This window comes from Pelodiscus sinensis, chromosome 7 (genome assembly GCF_049634645.1).
Source record: "Pelodiscus sinensis isolate JC-2024 chromosome 7, ASM4963464v1, whole genome shotgun sequence".
NCBI classification, from domain to species: Eukaryota; Metazoa; Chordata; order Testudines; family Trionychidae; genus Pelodiscus; species Pelodiscus sinensis.
Genome location: NC_134717.1, coordinates 32,692,006 through 32,706,097, shown reverse-complemented (window position 1 = coordinate 32,706,097; position 14,092 = coordinate 32,692,006). Strand labels below are relative to the sequence as shown.

General features: G+C 42.8%; 1 protein-coding gene across 4 annotated transcripts in view; it reads left to right on the top strand.

Moving 5' to 3' along the window:
• Positions 1-14,092, top strand: part of WDSUB1 (WD repeat, sterile alpha motif and U-box domain containing 1) — an 86,408-nt gene that overhangs the window by 58,737 nt on the left and 13,579 nt on the right. For all 4 annotated transcript variants that reach the window (XR_012905173.1, XM_075933481.1, XM_075933480.1 and 1 more), the window contains exon 10: positions 7,523-7,663. Coding sequence is in view for 3 of the 4 variants with exons in the window: in XM_075933481.1 (XP_075789596.1) it covers positions 7,523-7,663 (141 nt within the window). In the remaining variant the exon portion in view is untranslated. The remainder of the gene's footprint in view (positions 1-7,522; positions 7,664-14,092) is intronic.

The following is a 14,092-nucleotide window of genomic DNA, read 5'->3' as shown; positions in this document are numbered from 1 at the left end:
TAAGGCACCTCAAAAGTGCATCTGTGACTGGAATCTTGGCAGAGCTAACTAAGATTACTCAATTAGGGCAAACTTCAAAGAATGGGCGAGTCACTCCCCACTGCTGGTAGATATTCCAATATTAAGATTTACCAAGCCATCATAAAACAACAGCTGTAATATCTTACTGGGTACCCAGAAGACAACAGAGTTCCCTTAAAGCAAGCCAGCATTAGGCCATCACCCAGATACTCTTATCAAATGTAATGAGGATCACGAGATCTTATTAATCACATAAGAAAAATCTCCCAGTCCCAAAGGATTGGGCACATTACCCCCCAGGTTAATGAATATTTCAGATCCTCCTCCAAATACATGTTGTAGCCAGTCCTTAATACCTAAACTCATTTATTTAAACAAAAAAAAAAAAAAAAAAAAAAGAGGGAGGGAGTATTGATTAAAAGATCAGTATCATAGCAGTCATGAATACAGTTCTGAGATCAGATTTCATGAGCTTTGTAGTTGCAAATAGTTCTATAGAGCATCAGTCCAGAGTTATCAATTCAGTATCCATTTTAGCAATACCAGAGTATCCTGGGATCTCAAATTTAAAGCTTTCTCCATAGATTATCCAAGCAGATATGAGCTAAAAAGGATCAGCTTCCAAAGCATCTTCATACAAATTCAAGCTTCTCTTGACAGCTTGAAGTAATTTTCGTTAGTCTCTAAAGTGCCACGGGACTACTCATTGGTTTTAAGCAAACGATAGATGATCCTGGAGTCTTATTTCCCAGTCATTATCCATACTTGGCTACATGGATTAGCATAAGGCACTTGCTCCTTTACAATCATAAACAGGTGATTGGCTACATATCTCAAAGATAATTCAATACAGTGTCATTACTGTATGTATAGTTCATTTAAATGTTAATATCTCCTTTTGATTTCTGAACAGAATACAACATAAACATGACTCATTTTATTACATTGTTAACATCTAACAATATACATGCAAATACACAAAAACACAAACATTAACTACCAGTATGTTGAATGTGGGTTATTTATCCTTCAGTTATTAACCTTTTCATGTCCATACATCATAGCATCTCTGGCATGAAAATTTACTGGATTTAAAAAAAAATCACTTTTCATCCACCTGTATTGTTACCCATCTAGCAGAAGAACAACAGCTTAATGGACTGGACCAGTCACCAGAATTTTCTATTACAAATGTGCTTGACCTCCAGGATTTTTGTTGTGTTTTCAAGACAGGGTTCTTTCTACATGAGTCTTGTTTGAAAATTACGTCAAAAACCTATGTGCAAAGTAATAGTACATGACAATATAATCATATACTAAAGTAATGCAAATACAAAAGGAGACTAAGATTGCACAGACAATCTTAATTCTGGCATTTTCTAACTTGTAAGTGCTTGACTTTGCAACCTTAATCTTCCTCTGATGTAGTTTTTGACTCAGATAAATGAAGAAAGTTTACAAATGAGTTGCTCTGGACATTTGTCTTTTGGAATTCACGCAGCTGGAGGCATAGTGATTTAATGAGCTAAGGATCATTAAGGATATGATTTGGTCTTGGAGATTACAGATGCCATTGCTTTAACAGGTCTCCATGACTACTTCCTCTTGAGCTTCAGGGTGGGTGCGTCTCGGGTTTCAGCTTCAGCTCCACAATGACCAAACCATCATTTTGTACATTTTTTTTCATGTGACTCTTCCAATAATTTTGCTTAATTTTTACTATGACCAAATCATATCCATAATGATCATCCTGCCATGTCATACGTTTATTAGGCTCTGTAGAGCAGGTTTGAGTGCCTCCTTGAATGGGACATTTCAGAGAAAAATCCTGAGTGCTTTGAATCCAGGACGACTGAGTCTTTCTCCATCTTGTCTCACCCAGTGAAGGTCTGGAGAGTTATTGAGCATACACCATTTGTTCCAAATGGGAATGCTGTATTCAGGCTGGGAATAGCTCAATAGAAATCTAATCATAATCCCTGGTTGAAAATGTTTTGGATAGCTCAGTAAGTTTTGATTGGCGCTTGACTAGGAGTGGGCTTTTGAGGAGACAACTGGGAAGAAATCATCTTGGTCATATACCTACTTGAAAGGAATTTAGGAAAACCTATCTGTGTATTCTAGATTGGGCAAAGATGGTTATAAAAATCTAATTTATGGGTATAGAAGTAAAAAAAAAAAAAAGATGTTTTGCTTTGCTTTCATTTTTTTTTCCTTGTCAATCCCTCAGTCAATTCCAAATTCATATTTGGGCTTATTGCAATATTACAATGCAAAACACCATCTAACAATAAGCAAGAATTTATTATTGTATTTCCATCCTTCTGTTACATGTCATAAACCTTATTAAAGAAATGTGAGGTAATTTTGCTTCTATTTTTTTTTTGTTTTTTTGTGGCATCTACAGTCATTTCAGATTAAAATGACACAACAATATGACTGAGTTTGAATGCTCTAGTATACACTGTCTAAGATAGTTGATTAATTGTACAGTTACACAGGAAGCAATGGTGTGTTAAAAGCATGTTGGCAGATCATAATAGTGCTTCATGGCAGTTGGCAGATAAAGTACAGTAGATGGACTGAACAGTTTGGTAAACCTTTACTAACAAAGATTGAAAACTATATGAAACTAAGAACTAGCATTTGCTATGTTCAGTACTCTCCTGTTGTTGGAAACCCATTGAAAACCTGCTTCAAATCACCATGTAAAAAAGAAGAGCTTTATAGTATTGCTAATTTGGAAGTTTCCTAGCATATAGGATTCATTTCCAGTACTGACAAGCCATAAGGGTTATAGGAATGTAAGATCAAGTCATTTTGATTACCATCTTGCTTTTATTCTTTACAGTTAGATTGGAATTGAATTGATTCGCAACTCCAATATATAATTTCTAAATTGGGAACAGTACTACACAATGGGGATTGCTCACAGGGCAATATATGATGCTTAATTAGTTGTTTGTAATGCACTATTGTATTGCTCTAAAATCACCAAAATACAAACACTGTAGTCCTGTGTCTGGAGGCCTAATCATTCCCTTAGGTTTCTGGCATTGTTACAGGACTCTCCCTTGAAAAACATCCTAATGCTTGGCAGTTGTATGAACCCACACTTAAACAAGAGCCACTTGTACAGCAGGCGGCTGGTGATGACTTAAAATTCCCACCCTTCAACTTTTTATAAAGGAATCAGTTAAATCAAGATCTCTTAAAAAATTAATCAACCCTTCCCAAAAATCTAATTTTTTTTTTCATGGTGGTGGATAGCAGTTTACTGGGGGTAGAGGTGGACAAGGGATGGGAGGGTTAGATTTTATAGTTCAGGGGTGGCCAATCCATTTAACGAGAGCCAAAACAGCAGCAGAAAAAATGCAAAGAGCCACACCAGAATTGTCAGGCCCAAAAAACGAAACAAAACAAAAAGCCCCCCAGAACAGAATTGTCAAGCGAAAACAAAAAAATTTTAAAAAAAATTATTTTTTTAAAGGAGGCTGCCCCTTTAAGATGGCCACATCTTGGGCACCATTTTTAAAATCCTGCAGCTCCGACCCGATAAGCACAGGGAAGCCGGGGGTGGGTGGGTGGGGGCATTTGGAAGGGACGCAGGAATAGCTTTGCGAACCATACTTTTTGGGAGCAAGAGCCACGGGTTGGCCACGGCTGCTGTAGTTGAATCTCCAGATATTGAGTGTAAGTTCTACATTCAGTCTTAGGCTCTCAGCACTGTAGCCTGGTTCACATTGGCACTTTACAACACCATAACTTGCTGCACTCAAGGGAGAAGGTGTTTTTTCACACCCCTGAACCAGAAAATTACAGTGCTGTAAAATGCCAGTGTAGACTTGATCTTAGTACAGTAGCAAGCAATATCTCAAACAGGGAAAGAATTTGCAGTAATGTATTTGAGTAACTTAGAAATCCCAGTTGTAGGCAATAATTATGTGCCAAATTTTGTAATTGTTTCTCACTAGAAAAGGACAACTATGACTTGATTAATATACATTTTGATCACCTGTTTATGAAAACGTTAATTTTCTGAACTCTGTTTTCTTTTGTCATAAAAAATGCTGTTTGATCTGTGGAAGGAGGCTGCTAGGATACTGTCAGAATTATTTTTCTTGTGGGTACTACTTTTCTTTGGTTTAAGTCCAATATATTAATTTCTGTATATTTGAGGATAAGATCTCACTCTTGATGCATTTACCACTAAGATTTCTACATGGAGCCTGTCTTATTCTGGTAGTGGGGCTATGTGTATGCAGATATAACAAAGTACTTCGTGTAGTATGATAGCAGTGCAGTTTTATGCTATTTGCAAATACCCAGATCACTATATTCATTTTCTTTCCTTGTAAATCAGAAGAATAAACTGACTCCTAGCCAAACATAAAAATAAATAGAATTGTCTCTACTTTCCACTTGTATTAGACCTTATGTTTAGTGTTTGGTTCCTGTCATTTAGCATTGAGTAGTATAGATTGACTCCCACCTCCAACTGACCCAGGATGTTTCCTGCCATTGCTGCTTGTTAAATGTTCAAATAGGTTATTTTGTGCTTTCTTCCATGCTGCCCCTCATGGTTGGGAGAAGCTCTCCATAAATATCAGCAAGACATGCTCAATATCTTCTATTGAAACTCTTCTTAAAACTCTCTTGTGAGGCCTACAAAAAAAACTTAGTGGGGTCAAAGACCTCCCTATGCTTTATGAAAATTGGCAAATGAATATGCATAACTCAAATATGCTTTAGACAAAATAACTCATGTAACCTATCCATTTTGATATTCCAATTGCTGAATATGTATATCCTATTTTTGAGCATGTATCATTCTTGTATGTGAAGTTATAAAGTGTGGATCTGTTTATAATTGTAAATGTGCTAATGAGAGCCATTGATGCTCTGGTCCTTAATGACTCAGTACTCAGACCAACAACTTGTAAATGGACATGTTTGTCCAGTAAGCTCAAACTGTTGCTGGTCCTAGAAAGACACATGACCATGCCACCTGATTCTGGAATTAATTTAGAACCTGGTATTTTCCCCAAGAGGATGGGGAGTGTGCAACAAAGGGTTCCTCCCTGGGGGAAAGTCTGTTAAGCAATGGGAAGCCATCAATCTTTTTGTCTTCAGCTGGCCTTTTGAAAATGCCTGGTCCACCCTTAGAGGATACCTGTCAACAAAGAACTTAGAAGAAGCCGTAGATCCAAGTCAGAGTAAAAATTGACTCTGACTTGAAGCTTTTACCTGAGATAGAAACATCTCTTTAGGGCATGTAATAAGTTTCTTAGTGGATTAGAGCTAAGCGTTTTTTGTTCATTTTAATTTAGTACTTACTTTGACTGTTTTCACTTGCAACCATTTAAATTCTACTTTTTTATAGTAATAAAAACACTTTTGTTTATTATCAAGTCCAATGTAAATAATTGTTACCTGGAAAGACCTTAGAGAAACCTCATATGTAAAACTTTTACACAGAGTGAGATGGATTTGTTTGGGGTTTTGGTCCATTTTGGGGGTTGGTTTCTTGGGTGCTGAGCCTTAGAACTGAGACCTGCTAGAGCTGAATTAGTTCAGTGTCTGTGGTGTTCTGCTGAGGTGGGGAGGGCAGTAACTCCAACTTTGTGCCTTGTCTGGGGAAGGATGGAGAATCTGACCCAGCAGGACAGGGTGGTGGGGAATCCCAGAGAGCAGGAAGGCAAGGGGTAAGTAGGGATGTGGCAGCAGGAGGGGGGTGAAGGAGAATGTGGTCAGGATGGGAGGGGAAGGGGTTTCACTGAGGGAGATGGGGTGATGCTGGGGGGGGCATCATGGAGCTGAGGGGGGAGTGAGGCTGGAACAGAGAAAATGTGAAGGGGATACAAATTGTACTTTGCAGAAGCTGCACTTTCCTTTACTCCCCACTTCTTTGCCTCCCTTCTCAGCTAGTTATTTGGCTGCATTCTCACCCTTTCACCTTTTCCACTTTACTCCGCCAACCTCCTCCTGCCCCCAAACTCCCTCTCTTAGCCCCACCCCACACCCTCGCCTGCTGCCAAACTCTCTTATAGACCCTGCCCTCCTCACTCCGTACTACATCCCCATCCCCCTCACTGGAGGTCCTGTCCTGCACATTGAACCCCTCATTTTTGTTCCCACCCCAGAGACTAAGAGGGGGGGTCCACAAAATCCACTAATTCTGGAACACTGGAGAAGAGTGAATCTGGTCTATGGGACTCCCTGAACCTCAGTCCTCCCTGTCCCTTCCCCTCACCCCATGGGGCTGGAGTGCCAGAAGAGTGGAGTGTCTCAGTTGGGGGGGCCACATCAGTGAGGGTTGGGGGGGGAGTTTTTTTGCTTCTCACTTGTTTGTCCCCGACTGATTTTTTTTTTTTTCCCCCTGTGGGTTAGTGGCCCCTGATCCAAAACAGGTTCCCCACTCCTGCTATAAATAAAACATTGAAACCTTTTGTGTTGGACATAATGTTTTACTTTATTTAAAATGAAGTTTGATAAACTAACTTGAGAGAGTTAAAATGCTTAATCTGTTTAATAATTTAAATGAAACCGTTCTCCCTGGCTGCAGCCCTAGCAAAATGGCTCAGGTGTAATTATATAATTAACGGTGAGTTTCCATTAGCAACGGGTAGTCCTTGGAAAGGTTTGGAGAGGGCAGAGCCTCAAGAAAGGGGTGGGGTCTCGGGGAAGGGATGGGGTAGATCCTGGCTTGCCCTCACATTTAAAAAGTGATCTTGGGTGCAAAAAGGTTGGAGACACTGATCTAAAGGCATGTCTACACTGCCCATGGGAATAAGCCTCCCAGCACAAAGACATACTTGTGCTAGCCTCAGCTCAAGTTAGTGCACTAAAAAGAGCACTGTGGCTACTACATCTCCAGTGGAGACTTGGGATAGCTCCGATCCAGAGGTGTGGCTGGGTTTGAGATCCTGACCTGTTTTCTGAGTCACAATGTCCCCATTGCTATTTTTAGTGCATTAGGTCAAACAAAACTAACGTGAGTTTGAGTACCCAGGAGGGGTACCCAGCTGTTGTGTAGACATAGCCTTAATGCAGTCCAGTGAATCACTTCAGCCATGGGCTTGATAGCATGAGTTAACAGGTATTCTAACATGATTCCAGTGCGGTGATAAATATGATGTAGCACTTTGGTCTGTCATGTTTAATATCAGCTAGTCATGGCTAATCTGATACTCTATCTAGATTAGGAAAAATAAGTGACATTTTAAAATACTCTGGGAAACAAATTTTGTATAATGTATTTTTGAACACCACTTGTACGTAACGTAAATAGCCTTTAACACCTTGAAATTCATGTTGGTCCCTCTTAATTGTGAGGAAAGTGTTAGAAATGATGAATTGACAGAGCTCCAGAAATATTGGCAAGATCTTCCAGTTTGCAGCAGAAACAATCTCTCTGCCTGATGATGTGTGTTTTGTTTTAAAGGCTAATGTGCCAATAGAAAATATGTTCCATGAATTCTAACCTACCATCCCTTTTCAGAGTCTCTAGGTTTACGCACTAAAGTTTTCCGGAAGATTGAGGAACTGAGGATCAAAGTGGATTCTGTTTCTCTTGGTATTCCTGATGAATTCTTATGCCCAATAACTAGGGAGCTAATGAAGGAACCTGTCATTGCAGCAGGTATGTATGTGAGCTGCTTCAAATTTATTAAAGCAAATTGTTCAGGTGTAAGGATTAGTACTAAGGAACTATTTATTAATTAATGTATAAAAAATGTGAAATGCTTGCATTTTAAATCTCTGGTATCCTTAAAAGTATTCTGATTCCATCAAGGTAAAAATTAAATTTATTCTTCTGATATTGAGATACATAAAAATGTTTAAGTGCCTCTCTTTTGTGCATATGCAAATTGTGTAATTACAAGCCTAATTACACTGTTTTGCACAACTGCAGGATGTACGTACACACAAGCAAACCCGTTAAAAATGGCAATGTCTGTAAAAATAGATATGTGAAGTGTATCATGTCACCAAAAAAGTTCTATGGAACTCAAACCCCAACTACCACCCAAATAGATCTTTGTCTTATCAGACATGCTGCACCTTCCAGTAAACGTTTATGGGATGAGGCCCTAATTGCACAGATGGTACTCTCACATCTGTTGTCTTTGCAACTGTATCTCAGCCATTATGATATTCAATGATTACATTATTTTTTTTGCACAGGACTCCTGTCTCATAGGGCATGTATGTTTACACTGGGGAGTTATTTCGAAACAAGGCAAGCATCCACACTCTCAAGCCAGTTGTTTTGAAATAATGGGCTTGTTATTTCGAAATAAAGCTTATTCCTCTTCACAAGCAGGAGTTATTCAAAATAGTTATTTGAGGAGCTAGTCTGTAGAACACCTTCTTCATTAGTTGGAAGCTTTGTGTGACTAAAATGGGACTCCAGGAAGAGAGAGAATCTCATGGTCAGAGCTCGATAAATACACTAGCCCGTTCACCTGTGGCAAGTAGATTTTGCCAACTGGCGAGTGCAGGGGCGGATTGGCCCGGTGGGCCGTTGTAACAGGCTGGTCGAAGCCTGCACTATGGGTGGCGCTGCCCCATCCGATCCGCCAGCCGGGCGGAGGAGCAGAGCGCTGCCGGAGAGGGGGAACTGGCGATTCTCAGCGCCGGGCTGCCCGCATGTAGCTGTGGCGCGAGGAGGCGGGGCGCTGGCAGACAATTTTAAAGGGCCGCGGCAGCTCTGCTCTGGCCGCATGTCCCTGGCTGCGGCGCACAATAGAGCCAGGCGCCACCCCACCGGCTCCATTCCTGCCACGGCCCCAGCCCCCTCACCGGCAAGAGACCGCTCCCGGCCGACCGCCCAGCTCGCTGCACCCGCCCCGTCTGGCTCCCACCACCCATTTCCCACGCCGCCCCTCCACCCCGGATCCCCTGCTCTCCCTCTGGCTCTGCGCAGCCTTGCACCCTGCTCCCCCCCAATCCCTGCCCCCCCAGCTCTGTGCTGCTCGTTCCCTGCACTGCCCCTAGACCCCGCTCCCTCTGCCCCTCCCGTTCCCCGCGTCCCATTCCCCGTGCCTCCCCCACACACTGCTCCCTCTGGCTCTGTGCCTCCCATTCCCCGCGCCACCCCTCCCCCCCCCCCACTGTTCCCTGCACCCCTCTGGCTCTATGCTGTCTCTGCACCCTGTTTCCCCTGTGGGTCAGCAATAAAGGGTGCTTGTCCATAGAGAGGGGCTGGACAGGCCAGGGAAAAGGCTGCTGTGACCCAGCAGCGAGTGAAAGGGTAAGTTCACTTGAAGTGCCTTTGGGGGAAGGTGTTGGGAGAAGGCTTGAAAGAATGGGTGGGCATGAGGAAGGTGGAGATGGAGCAAGTCATGTGTGAGGGCACAGGGTCATGAGGGGAATGGGGGCAGAGGGTGCTGAGGGGGTGGGTATCAGGGAAAAAGAGGGCAAAGGGGGCAAGGGCAGTGAGGGAAGGGGGAGGCACCACAAGGGTGCAAGTGCCTGGGGATTCTGGGGGTGAAGCGGAAGGGCAGGCACCTGCAGGGGATGCCAGAGAAGAGAGGCAGGGCAGGTGTGTAGAGGGAAATGTTAGGAGAGGGGATGAGGAGGGGTAGCTCACATGATCAGAGTGGGGCTACTGGAGGAGTGGGCACAGGGGGGAGAGAAGGGCTGGCGGAGGGGGGCAGGTCTCAGGAGGGCTGAGGGCAGTGAGAAGGGCAGGAGTCGGGACAGCAGAGGAGAGTGAGGAGTTGGGGGGCAGCAGGCACCAGGGGAGCTGATGGAGCAAGGGGAAGAGACATGGCAGTAGAGGGAAAAGGTAGAGGTTTATAAGATATTTATTAATAACTTGGGTGATATTTATTAAGAACGTATTAGTAATTACTGTTCTTATTCTTATTAGGAATTTATGCCATTAAAAAAACACTTTTTGGGGGGGAGGGTGGCGAGTCCCTTTTTTTGTCTGGCAGGTAGGGTTTTCCATAATTTGTCGAGCCTTGCTCATGGTTAAAACAGTTGACTCTTGCTTTGGGGCTTTGAAATAGCTTTCCTGTCTGATGCTGGGCAAGTCACTTAAACTAAACTTTTCACTTACTGTGTGCTCTTCATTTCCTGCGTGCCTGACTTGAGATCTTGGTTATGATTTGCAAAAGCAGTAAGCACTCAGCTGCAACTGAAGTCAACGGAAGCTGTGTTTGTCTGTATAAAGTGCATTCTGAAAAAACAGGTAACTCAAATTAGACACCAAAAATTAGTATATTCTTTTTACTTTAAATGGGTAACGCCCCTCTCACATTATAAGGTTCTGTGATTTTTGTTGTATATTTATAAGGTACTTGGATATTGCAGTGATAAGCACTATAAAAAAAATTCATGTGGAAAGTTAATTTTGTGTCTACTATAGGGCTTGAATAGTGAGCAGTAAATAAGACTTAGCAATGAAGTTGAAAAAAAGTTGGATAACTGATCATTAAGTGAGTACTGTCCATCCTACATACTAAATGAGGCAGTGGTCCTGTGGAAAAAAAATAGTATGCAGTCATGACATTTAAAAGCTGTATCAATGCACATACACAACTGTCAGCCGACGGTCAGGGCAGTGAGTGGTGTGTGTGTGTGTGTGTTATACACCCGAAACTTCAACTGCTGAGACCAGGGTCCCTTCGCAGCGGGCAACCTGGAGGAGGTTGACGGGCGCCCCAACAAGTTTACAGGGAGAGCTTATTACACCTCAGATTTTAGCTGCTAGGATACACAATCCCTTCGCAGCGGGCAGCCTGGGGAGGCTGAGAGATGCCCCAACGGATCTGTCCCCTGGAAGCGACACGGTCCAACGCTCAAGTTCTCCCTATATCTGAAGTTCTTTTAAATTGTGCTTGGTTCTGTTACAGCAACTGAAGGAGTCAGGTTAAAGCTTAAACAGTTACTATTTTATTGTTACAGGGTAAACTTAGCTGTTAAATGCTACTACTGTGTTACAGATAACACAGCCACTACAAAGAACAGGACAGAAATTACACTAATAAGTCACTTACAGGTACCATGAAACCCTTTTGGTTCTCTGAGCTCTTAGTAAATGCATACAAAATAGACACCTAGCAGGTATAATTTTCACCCCTGCGTTCCAGACTTGGCGTGGCCAGCGTCTTTCTCTCAATCCCTTGGGAAGAAGTAGGACGAGGTTGGGCGTCCCACAGACCTTGGGAGACAATCAATACCTGCCAGCAGGTGTAGATGATTGGAGCTCAAATGGGGTGGGCTACTAAACCCCCTTTATACCCCTTGGGTCACGTAGGCTTCTTCCTGGTCTCAAGTGGCCAATTAGGAAAAATGGCTTTGAATGCCAAGTTTCCCACGAAGGGTGCAAAGCATAATTCACACCTGGGAAAATGCAGACAATGGGCACCTCTGGTATGTGATGGGCGAAGATTCCTCTCCTGGGACAGTGCAGGCATGTCAATTACTGGTACTAGCCATCAGGGCGACGGGAGGCCTCCCAGTTGTCAGCTAGCACATTTACTGTCTGGTTTCTGTTTCTGGTAGAGTCAGGGACAGGCAGCACACCTGTGTTCCCAGGGCATCAAAGGCTGACTGCCTTTCTCTTGCTCTCTGGGGGAAGAGGGGGAGGGCTGAAACCAAGATGGGGTTCATGTCTGGCTACAACAACGGATCCACGTTAAGATTGCCCAGGCAACCTCAGTTCCAATATTGCTTAACTTCTGAATACCTGGAATCTAAATTTTCTTTTAACATAGTATTTTTGTGTATTGTTATACACACTATATATAATATCTCTCTTACACACTAGAGGGGCTGCACCCTCTGCTCGCTATGCTCGTCTATTCCTCCCTCCCCCCCGCCCCGGCTGCTTTCACTTTGCTAAGAAAGCCTGTTGACACTATGACGTCATTCTGTCACCTGGTGGGAACATTGTCATTCATCAGGAAAAAATTGTTTATACAAAGAAATATATCCTGATCCAACTTTTTGTATCTCATGCATCACAAGAAAGATTAGTACCAGGGACTTGATCACTGTCTTATAAGTACCCACAGGGAACAAATATTTGAAAATGAGCTCTTTAGTATAGCAAACAAAGGTACAGTATAACCCAGTGGCTGGAAGTTGACACTAAACATATTTAGATTGGAAACAAGACATTTTTAACAAGTTAACTAAACCTTAGAACAGTTTACAAGGGACGTGGAGTCTCCATCACTAGCAATTTTTAAATAATGACTGTGTTTTCTATATGATATGGAAATTATTTTGGAGAAGTTCTGTGGCCTGTGTCATACAGTAGGTCAGACTACATGAGCACAGTGGTAACTTCTGCTCTTGGAATATATGAATCTGAAAGTCTCCTCTGCCCTTGCTAATCCAGTCCAGCACAATGTAGAACTCCTTGGAGGCTGATTTATATTACACTAGCACATTTACCCCGCATTGCTTGAGTCCTTAAGGAGGGGTTCAGGGCAGAGGGCTAGAGATGTGGGGGGTGGAGGAAACAAGATTGCGGGGTGAGGAAGGGATCTGGGCAGGTGACTTTGTGGGTAGAGGAGTGGGTAGAGGAGTGGGTGGGCAGGAGTGGGTAGAGGAGTGGGTGGCCCCCTGTAAGCTGAGTGCTTGGGCAACTGCCAAGGAGAGATTAAAGGGCAGCCCAGGTGGTTAGCAGAGCACTCAGTGCACATCTGCACATGCCTTGGTGCATACAACAAAATTCACTCTAACCATGGATGGAAAAAATTAAAGGAACACTGGTAGGCAGAGGGGCCGAAGCACCTGCCCCCCTGGGATATTCATACCAGGCTGCTTGTTCTTTCCCTTCTTGTCTCTGTCAGGGAGTGAGAATGAAGTGTGCAGCTTGTCTTCCCCCTGCACTTCTCAGCCCGAGTGAGGAATGCAGCAAACTATCACTCCCTGTCAAAGGAGAACAGCCAGCAGTGTCACAGTACAAAGCTGGGGGAGGAACCTAATAACCCCCCCCCCCCACACACACACACACTTTCCCTAAAGGGTACTTGGGGAGTGGGAGGCTCAGGGCTGGAACGGACTCGGATGGGGGAGAAGGCGCACCTCCTGCCAGCCCCTTTCCTGCCTGGTGATTCTCTTTTCTGTATGGCTTTGTTCGAAGCAGTCCCATTCCAGGCACAACCGAAACCTTAACTAACTTTAAGTTCTGATAAGAGGAAGCTCTATACCTAATTTGGTGGTCCTAATCCTTACCATTTAGGAGTTCTTGAACAGACAGAGAAACTCTTTCATATACTAAACTGCTAGTATCCCTAAGACAGCTGTTAAAGTATAGTGATGCCTTTGTTATTCCTGAGGAACAAGGAGAGAATGGCATTCCTATGGGTACCACATTATGCCAGTAATTCCTACCCAGAGAGTATTGGAGTGAATTTAAGGTTGATTTGCCTCAGCAGAGCACTGCAAACGGTGGTGGTAGATTTGAGAACATGGCTCTTCTTGTAGCTCTTGTAGATTCCATGAGATTTTTTTACACTCTTTGGAAGTATTCACTGTATGTTTGATCTGTGTTCGTGGTATTGTTTCTCTGTTGTTATACAGAAAAAAAACGAAACATGATTTTCAATGAAAAATGAAAAAAATGTATTGTGCAGCTGAAGCACTGGAATACCAAACTGCAAAAAGCTAAATATTTTAAATTTATTTTAAGAAACACTATATAGCCTTTATTTTAATGGGTTTTTCAGATCTTACTTCTGTTGCATGAATTAACATTTTGCTTTTACTGAATTTAAAAATTTAAAAGTATACACTCTTTAGTTGAAGCAAAATGCAGGACAATGTAGCCCTTTAAAGACTAACAAAATGGTTTATTAGATGTTGAGCTTTCGTGGCCCAGACCCACTTCCTCAGATCAAATAGTGGAAGAAAATAGTCACAACCATATATACCAAAGGATACAATTTAAAAAAATGAACACATATGTAAAGGACAAATCACATTTCAGAACAGAAGGAGGATGCGGGGGGGGGGGGGGGGGGGGGGAAAGGAAGGTAAGTGTCTGTGAGTTAATGATATTAGAGGTGGGGAAAGTTAGATGTCTGTGAGCTAATGGTATTAGAGA